General features: G+C 38.2%; 1 protein-coding gene across 2 annotated transcripts in view; it reads left to right on the top strand.

Moving 5' to 3' along the window:
* PCP4 (Purkinje cell protein 4) overlaps window positions 1–23,512 on the top strand; it is a 68,267-nt gene that overhangs the window by 25,882 nt on the left and 18,873 nt on the right. The window contains exon 3 of one of the 2 annotated variants that reach the window (XM_058186373.1): window positions 4,749–4,926. The exons of the other annotated variant lie outside the window; for it this stretch is intronic. Within the exon in view, the coding sequence (XP_058042356.1) occupies window positions 4,899–4,926 (28 nt within the window). The 5' untranslated portion in view covers window positions 4,749–4,898. The remainder of the gene's footprint in view (window positions 1–4,748; window positions 4,927–23,512) is intronic. 2 annotated transcript variants of the gene reach the window in all.

Below are 23,512 nucleotides of genomic sequence, written 5' to 3' on the forward strand. Positions count from 1 at the left end.
ACATTAAACCAACTCCATCCCTTTTGATTTTTTTGAAAAGGCTTGTTATAGATCAGGTCTGGGACTCCTAGGGAACTGGAGACTTGTGTAGATAGCTTTATTGTTTGTGGGGAGGGGGCATTTTTATCCTCCCTTCGCCTAAGGTTTTTTTTTTTTGCTTTAGAGGATATTTACTGATACATTTTTAAATAATGTTATCTATTGTTTTTATGTTTGCTATTTTATCCCATTGTTGTACACTGCTCAGAGTTGCTATTTGTGCAGTTGATTATTATAAAGAAATAAATAGCCATCCAAATTTTCTCCCTTTCCTCTGTCAGAGCTATGCAGAAAGTTGTGTTTTTTAAAGAGAACAGCCTGCCTTAGCCCAGTAGTTATTAGATGCACTGAAATCTGCAGCAATAGTGTGTGCTCTTGTCCACAATTCCAGTCATCTTATTCTGCAATAATTCAGCCAAACAGCACCAGATCCACTGCATAATGGTAGCCCATCATATGTTAGTCAAATATCCCACAGAAATATTTTGTTTGATGATTCTGAACGACACTGAGAGGATTAGCAGACAGATGGTTTCTCCCTCCCATCCTCTTCTCCTGGATTCACCCTTCAAGTAATTTGTCTACCTTATGAGGTAAACAGGAAATAATGCCTTCCATTAAAATAATGCTGTAGTCTCAGTCATTAGATTGAAGTATACTTTTTATGCAGATGCTAGCAGGTAGATATTCTGCATTTCTTCCACTACTAATTAGCTGACTAGCCTGAATTTTCATCTCCTGTAATTGGGATTGGTGGGGGAAGTCCTGTGAAAGAGTGTGCATCACTGAACGGAAGAAGTGGAAAATATTGCACATGTGGAGACCATACCAGATGAAGGCAACCTGTATGGACATTGTGGTTCAAAGGGTTTTCCACCCATGGTGCATTTTATACTGGTATTGGAGTATTTCCTCTAGAGTTTTGTGTGAGTGCCCTAACGGCTGCTTCTTTTCCATTTCAGGAGGTTGATACTGAAATATTCTAGGGTCTCTTCATGTCTTCAGCTCTGCAGCAAGGCAGTTATAACTAATGTTGGGTTTATGAGCATCTGTTGTTTTTTTTAAAGGACATCATTTTGCATTTTGAGATTAAGTCATTAAAAATGCACAGAGTTGGTATTATTGGGTGACTTGCTGTTTTGTGCTATATGACACAATAATGAAACACAATGTTCTTAAATATTTAATTATTCATTCCATGACAACAAAAAGATAAAAAGGTGCCTTTTGGCAAGATCCAACGGCTGTTTTGATTGGGCAGGTGTACTTGCTGGAGAATCTGCCTTTCTAGGACAGATAGCAAGAATATTCCAGTCGTCAGCACCTTGGCAGATAGAGTTGGCCTTGTGCATGGTGTTCTTTTTTCACAGAAAATAACTGCAACCCAAGAAAGTGGACATTCTCCACAACTCCTGATCTTCATGTTTGCACAACCATCTTTTTAAATTTCTCCATGTTGTCATAAGCACATTTTCCATTGCTCAGCACTTCCTGTCAGTCACCTGCCTTCACACCAGTCTCTATGCCTCTTACATAATTTAAAAAGGATTGCCATACAAACCATCTCACATATTTTATAAGTGGAAAACTGCATCAAAACCAATGAAGTGTGGCTTGACAGTTCATTTATTCTACAAAGCTTAAAAAATTGCAATCCTGAATTACTAACTCCTCTCATCGCCTGTCCTTTTTCTTTTTAAAAAGGGATGTGTCCTGTTTGGCCAAGAAAATTAAATAGCTATTTGTTTAGATATTTATAGGATTAGTGCATGATAGGTCATAATTTCCATAGCTTTCTAATAATTTGCCTAAGAGGAAAGTAAAGTAGATCCATATTGGTTGGTGCTGAAAAATGAAAATGTTAAAACCTTTTATTAAAAAGAACCTCCCTGTGCTTCTGCTATCTTGACATCAAATGCTGATTAAGAGGCAAACTGTATTGCAGAGACTTAAAAACATGCTATGTGGAATTGTCCCCATCTATAGTACAGCATATAAATGTAAAGATGTAGACTAGTGTAGCCTACCAACATTGCTTTCAGTTTACCAGATTAGGTCAGAGCAAAATGCCTAGCTCTTTTTGCACTTAGGATTCAGAATTTTCTTTCCCCAAAGGATCCTGGCTATGCCTATTTTTTGCCCTGTGCATGCCATGCAAACTTGAGGGTCCTCTTGAACCAATAGAAATTATGCAGTCTTTGTGTCATAGGAGAGTCCTGAAGATGCAACTTAGGATTCACTTTTTAAGGATAGAATAATAAGTGACATCAGTTCACATTTATAATTGCCAACGCGCCCCATCACTTCTGGGCATAACTGGGTGAAAGCTGTGGTGTTGTAGGTGATTTAGGTGGGATGGGTAGTGTAGAATTTTAATAAATAAATGTACAGTTACATCAGTATGAATCAGCTGTATTTTTCCTCCTGTTAAAATTGGTGTGAGGAAAAATAGCTTATTTAAAAACTGAACTACTACAGTGAAAAGTTATGATAGCCTGTCCATCAAGTCTGGTAGAATTCAACTTTGAAAATGGTTTTTGCCGTTATTTTGTTCTGGGAAATATATTTTCCCAGAACAAAATAACAGGTTTTCATATCTTTTTTGTACACAAAATTTTTGGTATTTGCAATGAATGTACTCTATGTTTCTCAGAGCTGTTTTTATGCTGCTATAGAATAAAATATTCATTGTAACTGGCAATGACATTGGATGAGTATATTTCACTCTGTGATCTTCCTTTGTGTGTGTTTGTGTGTGCGTGCTTTCTTTAACTTTGAAATAACTTGCAACTGTCTTGGTCTGAATCAGACCACCACAGTCAGCCATTTTTGACAAATTTTGGCGGTATGAATCCTAGAATGCTACTAACATAAATTGTTACCAGAGGGAGGCAAGCTCCTTTTCAAAAATACAGCAAAATCAAGCCTATCCCTTTTGTTCTCTACAGGTTGTTCTTATTTTACTATCATTCTTTTAGCAACTGCTCAAAATTATGACAGTGCTAAGCAAATGATTTAGTAATTGACCTCACAACCTTTGTTCTATCCCCATGGTGACATAATCCAAATTCGGACACTTGGAAACCAACATGTATTTACAATGGTTGCAATGTTTTAGGGTCATCTGAGCACCATTTGTGACTTTCCCTGGAAGCTTTCAGCAAACAAGGTCAATGGGGAAGCCAGATTCATTTAACAATCACACAATTCATTTAACAACCATGGCAAAAGGAGTCATAAAATCAGGCATGACTGACTTAACAATCCCCTTTCTTAGCAACAGATATTCTGGTTCCAACTGTGGTCATAAGTTGAGGACTACTTGCATATTTGTTGAACTGGCTTTTTCCATAGTGGAAGCTGATGAATCAGAAGCTGTGTGCAGAATGCAAATTCCTATGCTTTGTTCTATTTCAGTTTGTATATATGTGCATACATATCCACACCAAAGCTGATTGAAGATGTTTTCTCAGACAAATTAAAGAGCAAAAGATACTGTATGTGTCACAGCAAAAGGCAGCACCTAGTCAAATCTTGGCTGATCAAACAGAGTTAGATTTCATTCATATTTAAATGGAGACCACCAGAAAAAAATCAGAATTATAGCCTAGATTGAAATCTTGAAAAAACAATCCAGACAAAAGCAGCGGCAAAACATATTGTTGCCATTAAGACAAGATACATGTGTCCACATAGTCACTAAGAATCCAGGTTGACTGAAGAGAGACTTTACTTTTATCAATTGCAATTTTTGCCTATTTAAATATATTGTAAGATGCATTGTAAAGCATCTACAGTTACCAAATCCAATCAATTCAAAATGTTTCACAACTATTGTAACTGCCATCATTTGAACCTGTAACTGAGGTTCAAAAAGTATTCCTAGGTGTAGTCCTATATTTTTAGATGGAGTGCACGTCCATTCAAAGTTGGCTAAAGTTTGGTTCCTGAGTTTAGCACGCTCCTTATTTGACAACAATTTTAACAAACTTTAAGGTGGTCCTTGAATACATCTTTACTGAAAATGATGTTTCACAAATTTGTTGGTAAATATTACCAAAATAACTATAAAATACTTCCTCACCCTGCAACATCTTTTCTTTTTTAAATTATTTTTGGATATACATCAATATCATTATATGAACAGTGAGGCATCTGGGTATCATTCATTTAAATACAGATAATAATAGTAATATTAAGATTTATTACATTAATCATTCTTATGTAATTGTATTATTATACATATTTGTATTAGAGTGTGTTCCTTCATTGTTTAGTTGTTCAGTGTTTTTGTGCACCTTTCTAATAACAATCACAATATTATTTAAATGTACATAGTGATATCATCTTTCAACATCTAACCTTTACATCTAGCTATTACTTTTAGTATATTATATAAAATATGTATAATGATATTCCCCCTTGATCTTGTTTCTACCTCTATTCTAGTTCTCAATAAAGCCAATCTTATTATTAAACAGCATTCCCTTTCTAACCATCATCTCCTGCCCACTTTAGTATTTCAATTCTTATTCATTTTTTTACTTGCCTCCCAAACTTCTCCCTTGGGTCTTTGTCTCTGTCTACATCTTTCCTATTTAACCCAAACATTTTTTCCATCTCTACTGTCTTTTGCTGCCATACCTCCTGAGGATCTGCCCAAGCCCCTCTCTTCTCTTCTAAAATATCTTTCTTTTTATCCAATCCAGGGGTGAAATCCAGCAGGTTCTGGAGAACCAGTAGCGGAAATTTTGAGTAGTTTGGAGAATCGACAAATACCACCTCTGGCTGGCCCCAGAGTGGGGTGGGAATGGAGATTTTGCAGTATCCTTCCCCTGCCATGCCCACCAAGTCATACCATGCCCACCAAGCCATGGCCACAGAACTGTTAGTAAAAATATTTGAATTTCATCACTGATCCAATCCTATTTTTTGATCTCTTAATATATATTGTCCCTTATTTGATTCATATATTCATTGTCTTCTCCTCTTCTTATTTTATTTGTTGATTTATCTGTTCTTTCTTTTCCTCTGGTATTTCTATTATCTACTCTATTTCCTGTGTTTTATGATCTTTATTCATTGTCCCTTGTTGAACATTTCTGATTTCCCCACAATGTCATGCATTCTTTTATTTCCCTGTGGTTCTTTATCAACATATCATAAATACTTTGGCGCATCAACACAATTTCTTTTTGAAATCCACTCATCTTCCCTGATGCAACATCTTGTCTTATTTTGATAGGTCTAAATATTGCTCAATAGCCTGTCAGTATTCTGTCACTGCCCCAAAGTCTCAATTGTCTATGATCTCAGAAAGCCAGCTTAGAAACTATTTGCTCAATCCTAGCATTACTCCTCAGGGGAATGCAATAGTTATAGTTCTTTGTGTCCCACAGTTATTCAATTAGTTCCATTTAGGTAATCCAGGAAGATTTCCAAATGTCTCCTTAAATCCACTCTGTAAGTTTAGTCATAGATCTTTGCATTTAAAAGTCGCTTTCTTTAGATGTCTTCCATAATCTCACAGTCAAACCACCAATTACTATGAAGTAGACAAATATAGAACAGTAGATAGCACAGCAGCTTTCCAGGCATTATTTATTTCCACTTTTTTTCCTTTGTCTTATCAGTACTTCCCAAGGTTGTAGGCATTTAGTATATATTCTATTCACCAGTAGATGGTGCCTTCAGCTTGAATTTCAAAATTGCACGAAATCTGACATACTTATTTCAGTTTTTTGTAAATAGTCAATATTCAGACAAATAATTCCAGCATTTTAAAATGCCTTACTAAAATATTGCCAATAAAGTTTAAAAATCAATCTTTTTATATTTTAAAGATTTTGCGCTCTCCTTTTAGTTCCTTTTCTTTCAGCTCTATAATTTTTCTTTCTGTAATTATTCGCTGCTTTGACAAGCATTTCAAAAAGTCTCTTTTCCAGGGTTTATTTTCTTTGGGGTTAGGTTCTAGGTAAAAAAGGAATAACCTCACCCAGTTCCAATTACTGTTCATCTACACTGCTCCAGCACATTCTTTGTTTCTTTGGCTGCCCCAGCTTCATGGCAGCCATAATGGCTGCCTCTCCTCTTAGTCGTTGGATGGGATGGAATCCCTGGGTCGAGCTGGAGAGCTGCTGTTGTCCACGACCTGCAGGGTTACCCTCCTTTCTTTGTCACCCTTACAGGGTGACTTTAGCCCCTTGGGAGGCCCTGCAATGAGGAGGATTTGGTGCAAGTTCATGGAGCCCCGTTCCTTGCTTCCAATCTCACCATGATATCAAACCAGAAGTCTCATGCAGCGTCTTTTGAATGCATGAGATTTGGATAATATATTGGTGTATTGAAACTTCACATCAGATAAAAGTTTATTTGACTTTCTATTCCCAAGCCAGAGCATGATCCATAGCTGGATAAACTAATGCACAGAAATGCCAGAACACCTGAGCTTCTGTACCATCTGTAAATCAGGTTGAGTACAGTAAAGAACCTGACTATGGCTTCAACTTGAACATCTGCCATACTTGAGGCCAAAACCATAAGATGGGATGATTCAATCAATCCTCAGAGAATCCTCAGCCTTTTCCATTAATAATTTGCAACAGCAGTTTTTTTCACTTATAGAGTTCCCAGTCCCCCTCTACTATTGTTTTTGTTCTGCATGTTAGGTCAGGTTTTGCTCTCCCCTCTGAACAGTGAATCACAGGCAATACACATTAAGTTTGAAGATTTAGATTTACTGTTTAAAGTTCTTTCAAGCACGTTTCAGAGAAATTCTTGAGGGTGCATGTGAGTATCTAGTCTTTCTTTGCATATTTATCTTTCAAGTGGTTTTCTATGCTTGGATTTTATCTCAAGTAAAGACAACACGAGGGGGACTTCCTCCTACTGAACTTTTTCAGAACATGTAAGTGCTTCTGACCTAGCTAGGGGGAATGGATGTCATTTAAAAATTAGCAAATTAATCAATCTGTAGGAACTTGGGGAAATCAGCCATCCAATTTCTCTGCTCACAAACTTGGAGAGAATGTTGAAAGGCAACTGCTGTCTGTCTTCTAGTCTTGGGGGCTGGAAGAAGGCAAAAGCATGGAAATCCAGCAGAAACATAACAGATGTTGCCAAATCATATTGTGCTGTGCTCAGATGCAAATGAGGATACAATCATAGTCCTAATGCCACAACACCAATGATACATTTCTAAAAATCATCATTCCAAAGCATCTGTAAACTCATCATCATTAGAGAGAGGCTAGAAGATGTGGTAAAGTTATCTTCCCATAGTGTAGGATTGTATTCTTGTCTTACAGTATGCTACCAGTTTTCTGTTCTTTATGCAATCTGTGAACTTTTTAGAATAGATTTTTTTTTTTATTGGCCAAGTGTGATTGGACACACAAGGAATTTGTCTTGATGCATATGCTCTCAGTGTACATAAAAGAAAAGATACATTCATCAAGAATTCTAAAATACAACACTTAATGATAGTCATAGGAAACAATCAATACCAATATAAATCGTAAGGATACAAGCAACAAAGTTACAATCATACAGTCATAAGTGGAAGAAGATGGGTGATGGGAACGATGAGAAGACTTGGTAAATAGTGCAGACTTAGTAAATAGTTTGACAGTGTTGAGGGAATTCTTTGTTTAGCAGAGTGATGGCGTTTGGGAAAAAACTGTTCTTGTGTCTAGTTGTTCTGGTGTGCAGTGCTCTATAGCATTGTTTTGAGGGTAGGAGTTGAAATAATTTATGTCCAGGATGTGAGGGATCTGTAAATATTTTCACGGCCCTCTTCTTGATTTGTGCAGTATACAGGTCCTCAATGGAAGGCAGGTTGGTAGCAATTATTTTTTCTGCAGTTCTAATTATCCTCTGAAGTCTGTGTCTTTCTTGTAGGGTTGCAGAACCGAACTAGACATTTATAGAGGTGCAAATGACAGACTCTGTTGTGTCTCGCTCGCTCCCCCTGCCGCAACCGGGCCCCTCTTATCTCCTGCCGGACACTGATAGTTCGGAAGAATGTCCTGGCATGCCTCCAGCCCCCAGCCCTGGCACCATACCCGGACAGGCCGAGCAAGACGAAGGGCCTGACGTGCCTTCAGCCCCCAGTCCTGGCACCATGCCCAGGCAAACGGAGCAACTAAACCCCTCCCCCACAGCATGTGAGCCTGAAGAATGTGAAGCCAGTCATGAGCTCAGATTATCAACAGCTGGAGGCTGGAGAGATCCTCGCTTCCGGAGAACTGAGAGGCGACGTCAGCAAAAAGAAGGGACGGGCAGGCCTGGATAAGTGCTGAGTCATGGAGCCACACCCCATGGCCTATATAAAGGATCTGCTTTCTGGCATTCTCTGAGTCAGGCAAAGTCTAACTTGGATTGCTGAAGTCACTTCCTGGTCTCCTGCCTGCAGAACTCTGATAGGACTTTGGCAGAGCTGCAGAGGCACGCTTGATACAGACTTCCCTGACCCGGCCGTCAACGGAGGAGTGGGACACGACAGACTCAATAATTTCTCTGTAGAACTGAATCAGCAGCTCCTTGGGCAGTTTGAGCTTACTGAGTTGGCGCAGAAGGAACATTCTTTGTTGTCCTTTTTTGATGATGTTTTTGATGTTAGCTGTCCATTTTAGATCTTGCGATATGATAGAACCTAGAAATTTAAAGGTTTCTGCTGTTGATACTGTGTTGTCTAGTATTGTGAGAGGTGGAAGTATGGAAGGGTTTCTCCTAAAGTCTTCCACCATTTCTACGGTTTTGAGTGTGTTCAGTTCCAGATTGATCCGGTCGCACCATGAGGCTAGTTGTTCAACCTCCCATCTGTATGTGGATTCATCATTGTCTCAAATGAGACCGATCTCTGTTGTGCAATCTGTGAACATCAGTAGTTTAACAGATGGATAGTTAGAGATGCAGTCATTGGTATACAGAGAGAAGACAAGTGGGGAGAGCACAAAGCCCAGATATTCTCTTTCTAGTCATGGTGAAATGTATGGGGAAAGAAACAGACACAGCTGTGACATAAATGTCTCTTTAAAAATAGCAGCTTAAAAAAAACCCCATAACTATGTAACCCATTTTTTAATAAAGTGGTATGCTTTTAATTTGATCAAAGCTGAAAATCTTTAAAACTGATGTCACATAACCTGCTGATAGTATATGATGTTAATTATTTATTTTTTTTTATTATTATTATTATTATTATTATTATTATTATTATTATTATTATTATTATTATTATTATTATTATTATTATTTAATCAAATTTTTATACCCCCCTATCTCCCAAAGGACTCAGGGCGGTTTACAGCCTGATAAAACAGCACAAGAATAAATACAAGATAAAAACATTTTAAAAACTTATTGAATTAGGCCAAATTTAAAATTATAATTAAAATAGTAAAAAAACCCATTTAAAAAGCTAAAATTTAAAAACTAAAATTCTAGGCCAGTCCTGCGCAAATAAATAGATGTGTCTTAAGCTCGCGGCGAAAGGTTGGAAGGTCAGAAAGTTTGCGAAGTCCTGGGGGAAGTTCATTCCAGGGGGTGGGAGCCCCCACAGAGAAGGCCCTTCCCCTGAGTGTCATCAGTCAGCACTGCCTGACGGACGGCACCCTAAGGAGTCCCTCCCTGTGAGAGCGTACGGGTCAGTGGGAGGCAATTGGTGGCAGTAGACGGTCCCATAAGTAACCCGGCCCTATGCCATGGAGCACTTTAAAGATAGTAACCAAAACCTTGAAGCGCACCCGAAAGACCACAGGTAGCCAGTGCAGCCTGCGCAGGAGTGGTGTCACATGGGAGCCATGAGTGGCTCCCTCTATCACCCGCGCAGCTGCATTCTGAACTAACTGGAGCCTCCGGATGCTCTTCAAGGGGAGCCCCATGTAGAGAGCATTGCAGTAATCCAAGCGAGAGGTCACGAGCGCATGAGTGACCATGCATAGGGCATCCCGGTCAAGGAAGGGGTGCAACTGGCGAATCAGACGAACCTGATAAAAAGCTCTCCTGGAGACGGCCGTCAAATGATCTTCAAATGACAGCCATCCATCCAGGAGAACGCTCAAGTTGCGCACCCTTTCCATTGGGGCCAATAACTCGCCCCCAACAGTCAGCCGCGGCTGCAGCTGACTGTACCGGGGTGCCGGCATCCACAGCCACTCCGTCTTGGAGGGATTGAGCTTGAGCGTGTTTCTCCCCATCCAGACCCATACGGCTTCCAGACACCGCGACAGCACTTCGATAGCTTCGTTGGGGTGGCCCGGGGTGGAAAAGTACAGCTGAGTGTCATCAGCGTACATTTGGTACCTCACCCCAAAACCACTGATGATCTCACCCAGCGGCTTCATATAGATATTGAACAGGAGAGGTGAGAGAATCGACCCCTGTGGCACCCCACAAGTGAGGTGCCTCGGGCTCGATCTCTGCCCCCCTGCCAACACCGGTCAGAGAGATAGGAGGAGAACCACCGATAAACGGTGCCTCCCACTCCCAATCCCTCCAACCGGTGCAGGAGGATACCATGGTCGATGGTATCAAAAGCCGCTGAGAGGTCTAATAGGACCAAGGCAGAGGAATAACCCCTATCCCTGGCCCTCCAGAGATCATCAACCAACGCGACCAAAGCCGTCTCCGTGCTGTATCCGGGCCGAAAGCCGGACTGGAACGGGTCCAGATAGACAGTTTATAATGATTATAATCTGGAAGCTTTTTTGTTTCTAATGTGAACAGCTAGCATAATACATTTAGCATAATACATTCCTTCCTAACAAACAGGAAGCAGCAGGTGAAGCTAAGCAAGATCACATCGAATACCTGTACAATTAGCACAGGGGCGCCCCAAGGCTGTGTGCTCTCCCCACTTCTCTTCTCTCTGTATACCAATGACTGCATCTCCAATGATCCATTTGTTAAGCTACTGAAGTTCGCAGATGACACAACAGTGATTGGTCTCATTCGAGACAATGACGAATCCGCATATAGATGAGAGGTCGAACGACTAGCCTTGTGGTGCAACCAAAACAATCTGGAACTGAACACACTCAAAACCGTAGAAATGGTGGTAGACTTTAGGAAAAACCCTTCCATACTTCCACCTCTCACAATACTTGACAACACAGTATCAACAGTAGAAAACCTTCAAATTTCTGGGTTCTATCATATCGCAAGATCTCAAATGGACAGCTAACATCAAAACATCATTAAAAAAGGACAACAAAGAATGTTCTTTCTGCGCCAACTCAGTAAGCTCAAACTGCCCAAGGAGCTGCTGATCCAATTCTACAGAGGAATTATTGAGTCTGTCATTTGCACCTCTATAACTGTCTGGTTCGGTTCTGCAACCCAACAAGAAAACACAGACTTCAGAGGATAATTAGAACTGCAGAAAAATAATTGCTACCAACTTGCCTTCCATTGAGGACCTGTATACTGCACGAATCAAGAAGAGGGCCGTGAAAATATTTGCAGATCCCTCGCATCCTGGACATAAACTGTTTCAACTCCTACCCTCAAAACAACGCTATAGAGCACTGCACACCAGAACAACTAGACACAAGAACAGTTTTTTCCCGAAGGCCATCACTCTGCTAAACAAATAATTCCCTCAACACTGTCAGACTATTTACTGAATCTGCACTACTATTAATCGTTTCATAGCTCCCATCACCAATCTCTTTCCACTTATGACTGTATGACTATAACTTGTTGCTGGCAATCCTTATGATTTATATTGATATATTGATCATCAATTGTGTTGTAAATGTTGTACCTTGATGAACATATCTTTTCTTTTATGTAACACTGAGAGCATATGCACCAAGACAAATTCCTTGTGTGTCCAATCACACTTGGCCAATAAAAAATTCTATTCTATTCTATTCTATTCTATTCTATTCTATTCTATTCTATTTAGCTTGATGCTCCAAAATTACCATGTAATTTGCCGTAATTGGAAGACTCTGCTTGAGTGACAAAATTTAGAACAGCAGAAGACTTATAAATCAGGAGCAAATATGTGTCTATTGTTACTTATATTGCTTTGAAGAAATTTCCTGTATCCACACTGCGATCCAGTCATTAGGGAGAAAGCATTTAAATTCAGTTAACATCTAAGTTTAGTTACTTTCATTATCCTGTATTATCAGCAACAAAGCAGCACCTAGAAAGTATACTTTCCCTGGTATATTGTATTGGTCATATTCATATTTTATCCTTCCTTTAAGCTATTTTTTTTAACCCACCACTCCCAGGCAAAAGTTTACACATATTTTTGAAATTCAGCAAAAATTTGTATTTATAATGTTACATTTTGAATATTTCAGTGGTAACTCTGTGGTGCAATCTGGCCTTCCAAGAGCATCCTCAAAATGTATTCCTCAACTTCTAAATAGAAATGGCCCTACCACCAATCCTGAGCCTATATGATGCTCAATAGAATGTGAAGCTCAGTTTGCTCATCCATATCCAAGTAAATTAAATGGCAGCAGTTTGAAAACTTTTCAGATTAACAGCTTAATTGAAGTAATCACTGTAGAAAACCTGAGGGATATTAAGTTGTCCCTCTTGAGCATGCAGAGCTGTGTGCCCAGGAAAGGAAATCTCCATTAAGAAGTGCCTCCTCCAATCTGCATAGCTGCTGCAATAATCATGCCTGAGGTATGGCTGGCAGTGATATAGGTCAGGGCTCCCTCTCTCTTCTGGCATTTAAGCCATAGAGTTCTCTGCCAAGTAATCTAACTAAGCAGAAAAATGATTTTAAAGGCATACTCTTGCCTAATTACATGAAAATTATTCATTCTCTCTCCAATGCCTTTCTTTTGCTATTCTGTGGTTTCCTGAAAGCAAACATCTAGATATTTCCTTTTTATATGAAACATCTTTAAATTGTGGATGGCAAGGGTGTACATAAATGTAAAAGTATGCACATTTCCATACATTCAATTATAATACAATTATATTCTTTAATTTTTTTCTCATAGCCATCATACCACCGATAGATCCACAGTGTTGTTAGAACACATTGATGTATCTGGACAGTTTGCACTTCCACAATGAGAAACAACAACATAGCACAACTCTTGAAGAAACTGACAAGTTAGCTGAATCTTAAATATCAAGTTTTAAAAGGAGATAGATAGATAGATAGATAGATAGATAGATAGATAGATAGATAGATAGATAGATAGATAGAGATATAGATATAGATATAGATATAGATAATTCTTGAAAATAGGTTCTTCTGGTAATAACCATAGCATATAATTTTTTTTCTATCTTTGATGTAAAGCTAATATGACACGAATCTCTTGACAACCACAGACTCTTTCAGTCTTGAGAATTCACTCCAATTACTCATCAGATGCAAAGTTCAATCTACAGTGTTGTATTGAGATGGGAATATAGAAAACTAAAATATAATTCTCCAAATAGGATTAGCAAAATTAAATGTAGAAAGTAGGTAGCATACCTCCATTTTCCTCTAAAAATGGAAACCCCTGTTCAAATATATGATTCAGTCCCTTCCCCTTGCAAATCATACCTTCAGTTTAAAACATCATCTTGTCCAAAAGCATTTAAGTGGAGCCCTCAGTCATAAAAATGTGACAGGTAGTCCTCCATTTATGTCCGCAATTGGGCTCAGCATCTTGGTTATTGAGCAAAGCAATTTTGGGCGAGATGTCATGTGGCTGTCCCAGTTGTCATTAAGTGGAGCGCTAGAGAGAGGGTCCAGGTCTCCCACCACATCTACGAGGTCCAGGTCTTTTTCCTGCTCCATTGGGAAGAACAATCACAAGAGTGAAAGTGTTCACTAATAAAATCCCTTGGAACACTGGAGGAATAGACCTAAAGTTTAGTGAAAACACTAAATTTTCACTTCATTCTGGAAGGTTTAGCCATAAGTCAAGGGTTACCCATAGTATATTCAGCTTTAGCTCAGGTAAAAGAGCAGACATTTCTGCACTGAAAATGCAGGTATAAAAGCAAATTTGTCTATTCATCCTTTGACTTGTGTGAGAGCAGGTGCTGCATTGACTAGCTAAGAGTACTGTTGCTTTTGTTCAGTTGAACTTTTCCAGGAAAATGAACTTTCAGAATTAATTGTAATGGTATGTCAGTGTCTTTTCTAGTACACTTTTATTGCAGTAAGTAATGCAGTTTAGTCACAGGAGATGATTTACAATTCATTATGTTTATAAGAAATAGATTTTCTTTGCAAAAGATTTCAGTCAGGTAAACCAGGAGGCTTTGTGCTTTAGGACCTTCAAAGATCTGATTTTCCCTGTATAAAAGAAATTAAACAATGTATCTGAAATGTATAGTACTTTCTGAGAAAATTCACAAGGCAAAGAATTTGGATTTTTTTTTAACCAAATGGTTCGTGACATTAATGTCTAAAACTAAAAATAACCAGTGTTATTGTGAAAGATCAGTGAACTTTGCCACATCGCCAGCCATTCTATCAGCAGACCAGTCCAAAATACGTTAAAAGCAGTTTCCTTCCTCTGGTTTCATCATTTACAGATCCCATGTGCGTTAAACCTGAGTCTGGAGTTTGCAAATAGGAGTTTTTGTCAATCATTGCTCAGCCACTAACCAGTAGCTGAGCTCTGAGAATGCTAGCCAATTGGCACCTTCCCCTTCTGCTTCAAACCAGCCATTCATGGAGTTTGTTCCCTGGTTCCAGTGCTCAGCAAAATAGGTTTCTCTTTTCTTTTATCTCTTGACAATAGCAAGTATTAACGCCTTGCCTCCCAACTTGGGTAAGGTGAAATGGAATGGGAGATGTCATAACAGGCAGCCTGCCCAATGAGAAAGCAAGAAATCTACCAGCCCAGGATGATGTCATTGGAGAAGAAAGAACTATCTTTGTTTTCAAAACATGCCAGGGAAACACAATTGTTGGGTGGGGGAGGGATCTCTAGCTTTAGCACAGTGGTAGTCAACTTGGTCCCTACCGCCCACTAGTGGGCGTTTCAGCTTTCATGGTGGGTGGTAGGGGTTTTGTCTGATACTGAAGCACTTTCCTTTTTTTTTAATTTAATTGACTTTTTAAAAAAATTTCATAGCATTATTTAAAACATTTTCATTAGGTTTTCATAAAATTCCCTATGACAATTTAAATTTCTGAAAAGATACTATTTGTATCACCCATAACGCATAAGTTTAGTTCACATTACATAAGTGAAACTAAATGGCGCTATAGTGCGACCGCAAACAAAAGAGTCTCATCCCAGAATAGCTCACGCATCTCCCCCACCACCACCCACTGTAACAGACAAGCAGAGCTGGTAACTGGCGCCCTCCCCAAACCCAATCCATGATGCACGAGAGGCATGCGCAGATGACGATACATGGCGCATTACTGTGGAACTGGTGGGCAGTTAGAAAATTTTACTACTAACAGAGATACAAAAGTGGGCGGTAGGTATAAAAAAGTTGACTACCCCTGCTTTAGCAGATACCGGAGATACTGGTATAACACGATCTTTTGTCAAGTTCCACCTGTCCAAAAACCTTGCTTGGTTACAAAAGTTCACAAATTTCTTCATAAAATGAAATTGGAGGTTTAAAACAAAGTAGACTTTGTCAGACTGCTGTGCCTTTCCATCCTTTCATTATTAGTCCAAGAGAGAAAACACAAGGAATTACTTTACACCAAGCAAGAACATTTGATCATCTGACTGGAGTTGTTCTCCAAGTTTTCTCAACTGGTAGAGGGGAAACCTTTAAAAACGAGAATAAGTTTCTTAAAATTATTTATCTTAAATATAGCAATATGTTATTTATTTAACTGAATTGTATTCAGTTTGGAAAAAAATAACGCTCATTGATTTTCAGAAGATTTTCTGCCATTTGTGATACAGGGCATTGTAGAATTGTAAGCCAGACCACAATTTTAGCTTGCCAGACCTGGATTACAATTTGTCAGGATATTTTCCAGTCACGAGCCTGCTGAATATATTAAACTAAAGGTTAACAAATGTTGACAATTGTTAACAATTCTTGATAAGTATTGTCTTCTCTAGCTCCTCCCGACAGCCAGTATATTTGATCCTTAATAGAAGTGGGGAAATTTACAGAAAATTCTGATAATCAAAGTTCAGCAGAGCACAAAGAAAAGAAAAGGTCAGAGATACTGCAAAAGGAAATTACACCAGTTTTTATCTGACCTTTTATTTCAAGTTTCAGTTAACCAATTCATTACTGCAAGCCATGCTATACATATATGCAGAATGACACAAGACCCTCATATATGTTCTTCTCATCTCAGTAGTAGTTCCCAAATATTCGGGTGGATAGCCAGTAAAGATGGGTAGCATGTATTCTGCAGTTTGGGTGGGCTTCAGAACACTCCTCAACAAACTAATATTTTGAGACAGCAGAAACTTCCAGGGGTCCCAACTGGCACTGAAATGTGAATGGGAGCTCAGACCCGGAACAAACTCTAAATGTGCTCTAAAATGTGCTTCGGAATGAAACTGCAGCCTGCAGGGAGTTGGCAGCTCATACATACAGTTTTTTGGCAGAAAAATAGATACGAAAAGAAGTTCCCTGAGGGAAATTGCAACACTAATGAGTGAAAGAAATATGGTCTTCTCTAAAACATGGACTTCCCAGCAAGCTGTCAACTGAGAGAGCCTGGCCAATCCATTTTAGAGAAACATTTGACATGCTCATTCATCCAGGCTGAATGCAAAATGTTCATCTGACTCAGATGGTGAGCTGGTGGGGAGAACCTTTCAGAAAAGATAATTCAGTTAAAAGCTATAGTATACACAGTATTAAGAGACTCTGGAAACCAGCTTGGCAAGAAATTATTTCCATCTTTATAGACTGCTAGCAAAACACTCATCAATGTGATGGTTATTGTGAGTGTGTTTATTTCCAGGACCACTACAGCTGTAACAAATCTCTGTCTGATAATTTAGAAAAATAAGTTTTCTCATCGGTGCATCCATATGCCCATGCTGTTACTTCACTATTCTTCACAAGACCAAACTGGCATACAATCATTTACACAGAATGTATTTATCTTCTATAAAACTCCGGAAATGTTTAATTTTCATTGCACTGCGCACATGTACTTAGAACCAATATTAATATTACATAAATGTTGGTTAGCAAAGTGACAGGGAATAGTTTAAAAAGGGAGAGAGGAAGGAAGTTAAACTGCACTGGATTCTTCAGCCTATTTTATAGCTTTATTTTTCTTATTTAAACTGCTTGCTCTGACATGGCACTCCTCTCCCCAGTGTGCTAGCTATTAAGGCACATAATCCTTGTTACCCTAGGAAACTTCATATCTCAGTGTTCTAGGCAAGGAGGTAAAGAAAGAAAGGACAGATTATGCCGTCATTGCTAGCAACAGAAAACATTCCCTCAGGAACTGAGAAGTTCTACTTATCTCTCTAGTAACTTTCATATTGAATGCTTTATAAATAATGAGTTATAAATAATATGGTGGACTTGGACTGAACAAATAAAACTTTGCCAGTTAGAATTTAAATACGTTAAACCAAGTGTCAGATTAATCTGTACTTCTAATTGAGTGGGATCTCCCCTCCCCCAACAGTTCTTATTCAATGAATTAAAAGCTACAAAATCAGATACAGCCGTCAAGGTAAATAAAATGGCAGAGAAAGGAAAACTAAGATTCATAGAAAGTCATTTGATTGACTTTCTATATTCAATGGATTCTTCCATATTTTAAAGAACATCTAAAATATTTTTTTTCTGCAAAAAAACTATGAATCTCATCTTTGCCTATTATTTAGGTACAAACATCTTCCACTGCAATGGCCAACATTCCCTGAAAAGTTGCACACTGAAGGCCAGATATGACTTGTAATTTAGGAAGCAGTATTAAAATCAATTGTGTTGGCAAAAATATAGCTTGACACACTACATCAGGTACTATAGAAAAGTAAAAAATCATAGCTCCGTTTAGGAATCCATTGACAGGGATAGCCATACTGAGAGGCAGCCATCCAAATCCTGTTAGAAGATGGCCAATGAAAAGAGTCCTCCACTATTCTAGACAGATTGTTTGGTTGCTTCATGGTGGTTTTTAACAGCTCTCTTGTGCTAATAATCAACTGCATCCCCTTTTGCCTATGCACTTGATAGCCTTTTAGATTAATATTTTCCATCAGCCTTCTCTTTTGCAAGTTTACCAGTTCTAACCATTCTCTATAGGGTTGGATTTCCAGGTTCTTGCCATTCTGTACAGTACTCAGTTAATAGCGTAATAGCACACATCAAGAGCAAAGCTCTAATGGATCCCAGTTAATGCTTTCTTCCAGTTTGCTGTGAAGCCATTAACAATGTTTAGTGCTGTTATTCAAGTAGATGCAAATCTGCCTGACAACAGTACTTTCCATCCATCAGTAATAGGGTAGAAAATAGCTTATCTACCCAAATGGCTTTCACAAATAATTGCACTTAATAAGTTTAAGGAAATGGGTATGCATAAATTTGAAAATTATGTGCACAACATTTATTTGCAGAGTTTACCTTGCATCTCACATGGACTCTTCTTTCATTGTCAAAGAATAGCGTATGGATAGAAACATAAGGATTTGAAACCTTCAGAAGTTTGAAGCCAAGATTGCTAGAACAGAGGACAGAAACCAGGCGAATATTCATAAATTCTCCACAATACTACTGATGTCTAGGGCACCCAAGAGAAAGTTACTCTTCAGAGGGGATGGAATGAGGCCAGGAATAAAAATGTATTCTCTTATTTCCATGATGAATCATTCTGAAACATTTTGTTTCCAGAAAAGACAGATGATGTTTACTTTAGAAGCAAAGACTAAAAGTAACCATAAGGGTTTTTTTTAAATACAACTTAGAATGAAGCAACTGAGATATAGGTTAACATGTTAGGAAACTTATGAGGGAAGCCATAAATTCTACCTGCCTTATTAACAGTGCAATCCTATTTGTATTTTTCAGAAGTAAATCCTACTGTTTTTAATGGAGCTCACTCCCTTGAAAGTGTTTTATTGTAGGCTATTTTTTATTGAGACAATCATTTACTCTCATGGTATTAACTGTTGGCCAGTCTTGTTACTTTCGTGATTAAATCAGACTTGTTCAAATCAGGAAAAAAAAAGTTACAAAAACTCACAAATGTAAAAATTAAGGGCATTTTTTGAGAATACACAAAGTCCTGGTTTTAATGAAAGCATTATTTTGTTATTGATTTTCCTTCTCCTTTTCTGTTGGTCACTGTGGCTTTTTTCTACACCACCATGAGTCCTTTACCCCCAATAATTTTATTGATTATATTATACACATAACGTGAATACAATCTACATAATCTTCTTTATAAGCCAGTCTCTAAAACCTCATCTCTCCATTTTATCAACAAAAGTTCATTTAGGATTATCAGAAATACATAACTATTATAAACGATCTCTATTAAACCCAATTTGAATCTTTACACACACACACACACACACAAACACACACACAATTTAAATATATTCCCTTTTTCCTCCTTTCAAATAAACAAAAATTTTAAGACCTCACCATTCAGTCCCAGTCTAAAAATCATGAAACATTATCAGCAATAACAACCCAATATTTTAACCTTGATCAAAGAAATCAATTTTATATTTATATACCTTCTTTCTCTCAACAATCTTTATATTCTTAAAAAAAAAAGTTTTAACATCTACTTGCTCATCTTCTCAAAAATTTTGGTATCTTTGTCAAGATATTTTTTAAAATTCCAATGGATCAACTTCAGGAAATCCCTTTTGTAAATCCAATGTTAAAAAATTATCCACATCATTTTTCTGCTTTAATTTGCATGCCTTTTTACTAGATCATTATCCTATTTCATTTATAAACCCATTATTCCCATCTCTTTCTTTTCATCTACCATTTTTGATGTCTTCCCCTTCCCCCATCCAGCTCAGGGTCGTTTAGTCTCTTAAATTGGACTTTTCTCTGGTTGAATATACTGTCTCTTCCCTGGGAAAACTGTGCTGCAAAGACTCCATTCCACTGCTTCTCATTCGGATGGTCATTCCATCACATCCAGTAATTTGAATAAAACTTAGCAAAGTGAAGTTCTCATTTTTTTTAAAAAAAGTCAAAGTAATTAAGAGGTGAGCCTAAATTGAGCTTAGGGTCTGTATGAGCAACACTAGAGGCTATAAGCTTGACAGAATCTTGTAACTCTCAGCCAATCACAAGCTCAACTCAAAAACACAATTCCTGCTGTCTGCTGAATTTTTTTTAAAAAGCTATCTGGAGTTTATGGATAATCTTGTGATCTCTCCTTACTCTGGAGAAAACTTGGCAGCCCGGATCCCATATCTGAGTACCATTTTCAGCCATAGTGTATCTGTCTATTCTAAAGTGATATCAGTTCACTATAGTGTTTCACCAGAGGCACCTCTATCACAAGTCCTATGGAATGTGGCACTATCAGCATCTTGCAATTATTTGATATAATATGAAATAATTCAAATATTGTAGTTCTTTTGAAAAATAACCGTTTGTGTAAAAATCCTACCAAAATGGAAATCCCAGAAAACATTTTCTGAAAGAGGCACAACAGTAATTATTTTGCAGTCTATTATTGGCAAAGATTATTAATGTGACCCAAGTAACACTTTTCACGCTATATTTTAAATTGCCACTACTGATATCAGCAAAGAGCAAAATTTGATTGATTTGCTATACTATTACATTCTAATAATTGGCTAAAGTCACTTAAAGAGAAAGGAAATAATTATCTGAAAGTAGCACAAAGAGGGAAAGCCTGGCTGGGGAAAAAATAAATTGAAGAAGAAAATAAAGGTTGTGCCCTCTGCAAATCATTATGTTAAGGCAAATAATAACAAAAGTAAACCTGAGAAATATTTGTATTTTAAATCTCTGCGGGAGAAAACATTCTTTGGTATTGTGCTTGACTTTCCTCAGGAATCTGAACTGCTTAAAAAAGGTTGGAGAGCCCATTTTGGCTCTCCATAGCTAAGGCATCAGGCTAGAAACCAGGAGACCATGAGTTCTAGTTCCTCCTTAGGCACAAAGCCCCTGCGTGACTTTGGGTCTGTCATTTTCTCTCAGCTCCAAGATACAGGCAATGGCAATCTAAAGGAATTTGTCGAGACAGTGCGGGCATACACACACACTGGAAATGAAGAAAAGAAAAAATGCATTATCCTCCACCATCATTGCTCCTTCAATAAGTACAGAGATGTAAGAAAAATCCCACAGAGCTCTAGTATTGACTTCTGGCTTTGGCCCAACAGTGAAATTATTGTCTCTAAATAATGGGCTAGCAGCTAAGAAGGGTGATGTGCCCTTTTTGATTCATGCGCTGCTGGTCTTTCAAGAGTATTAATCATCACTGTTATTTCTTTGAGCTTACCAGCAATTATTTCTATTTTGATCAATTTCTTGCTGCAATTCTTGAGTTTCTTCCTGAGGAATAATCTATTTATTTATTTTTATTTATTTATTTATTTTATTTGTCACAACAGTATATGTAAGCATAAGCATGAGATAACTATACGATATATAAGCATATATATGGCAATATATATATTGCATATATATATATACATATATATATAGGCAAAAAAACCCAAAATGCACAGGTACCGTATATGTGGTACCTTGCTCAATAGTAGTACCTGTGAGAGGGATCTTGGAGTCCTAGTGGACAACCATTTAGATATGAGCCAACAGTGTGCAGCAGCTGCCAAAAAAGCCAACACAGTTCTGAGCTGCATAAACAGAGGGATAGAATCAAGATCACGTGAAGTGTTAGTGCCACTTTATAATACCTTGGTAAGACCACACTTGGAATACTGCATTCAGTTTTGGTCGCCGCGATGTAAAAAAGATGCTGAGACTCTAGAAAGAGTGCAGAGAAGAGCAACAAAGATGATTAGGGGACTGGAGGCTAAAACAGATAAAGAATGGTTGCAAGAACTCGGTATGCCTAGTTTAATGAAAAGAAGGACTAGGGGAGACATGATAGCAGTGTTCCAATATCTCAGGGGTTGCCACAAAGAAGAGGGAGTCGGGCTGTTCTCCAAAGCACCTGAGGGTAGAACAAGAAGCAATGGGTGGAACCTGATCAAGGAAAGAAGCAACTTAGAACTAAGTAGAAATTTCCTGACAGTTAGAACAATTAATCAGTGGAACAAAATGCCTGCAGAAGTTGTGAATGTTCCAACACTGGAAATTTTTAAGAAAATGTTGGATAACCATCTGTCTGAGATGGTATAGGGTTTCCTGCCTGGGCAGGGGGTTGGACTAGAAGGCCTCCAAGGTCCCTTCCAACTCTGTTGTTGTTGTTATTATTATAAAATCATAAGTATTCAATAACTATATGAAATTGGAGACAATCAAAGGGAATTAGGGGGTCCTCAACCGCTGGGCTGTGGCCCATTCAGAATCGGGCTGCGCAAGTAGCTGGCAAGCGTGTGTAGCTCCACTTGCATGAACAGTGGGCGCTTGTGCTGAGGTGAGAAGCTCCATTTATGTGAGTGGCGGGTACACGTGCCTGCCGCTTGTGCAAATGGAACTGTGCACACTTGTGCGCTCACCTGCCACACTCACACAGAACCATCTTCTCTCCCCACGATGCCAGGCTGACTAGCTGGAAAGATTGGGAACCACTCGCATAGATGATTCAATAGCTTTCAACAGTAAGGGGGCTAAAGAGCATCCTTTTGCAACCCAGCCCAGATCCCTCCAGAGTTTGCAATATACGAAGGGTATATAAAAGTTTAGTAAGCAGGAAATAGACAAGAAATGAAAAGAATATTCCTCAGAGAAGCAGAAAATCAACAAAACCATCCCTGTCATCAGCAAAATCAATAGGAGTGATAAATTAATTAAAATAACTGTAACCTATCTGACTTTTCTTCTTCAGGCTGAAATAATTTGTTCCATTTATTTGAAAGCTATAATTGCTGCTTTAAATACACCAGAGAGACCAAATCTATGTGTAATGGTAATCCAAAACCAATTGATGAATGGTGCTAAATCTGAAAATAAGATCCACCTGAAACCAGTTACCAGGTCAGGATAATGGATACCAGGTGATAAATATTAAGGCAGGTACAATTCTCTCTTAGAAATGGTCAATGTTATTTTTCTTCTGCATCCAGTTGAGAGATGCATCTTTAGTTTCCTTTTTATGCTATAAAAGTGTAAAAAGTGTAAAAAAATTTGCAAGTCACTGCTTTGTGTGAGACTTTATCATCTAACGAATAGTTTTTCTTGACTTGGAAAGTAGGAATTTATAAATCTGCAATTTAGCCAACAGCATGACAAGAATAGGAAGACAAACAAATGTTGCTTGAGTGTAGAGCACAAATTAAAGCATTCATATTCACATGCAGTAATGTTAATACAGTTGAGGCTGTCTTGAGCACAATAACTTCTACACAACACACAATATTTGAGGTGCATAACATTGCAATTTCCCCATATTTTA

This window comes from Ahaetulla prasina, chromosome 5, assembly GCF_028640845.1.
Source record: "Ahaetulla prasina isolate Xishuangbanna chromosome 5, ASM2864084v1, whole genome shotgun sequence".
NCBI lineage: Eukaryota > Metazoa > Chordata > Lepidosauria > Squamata > Colubridae > Ahaetulla > Ahaetulla prasina.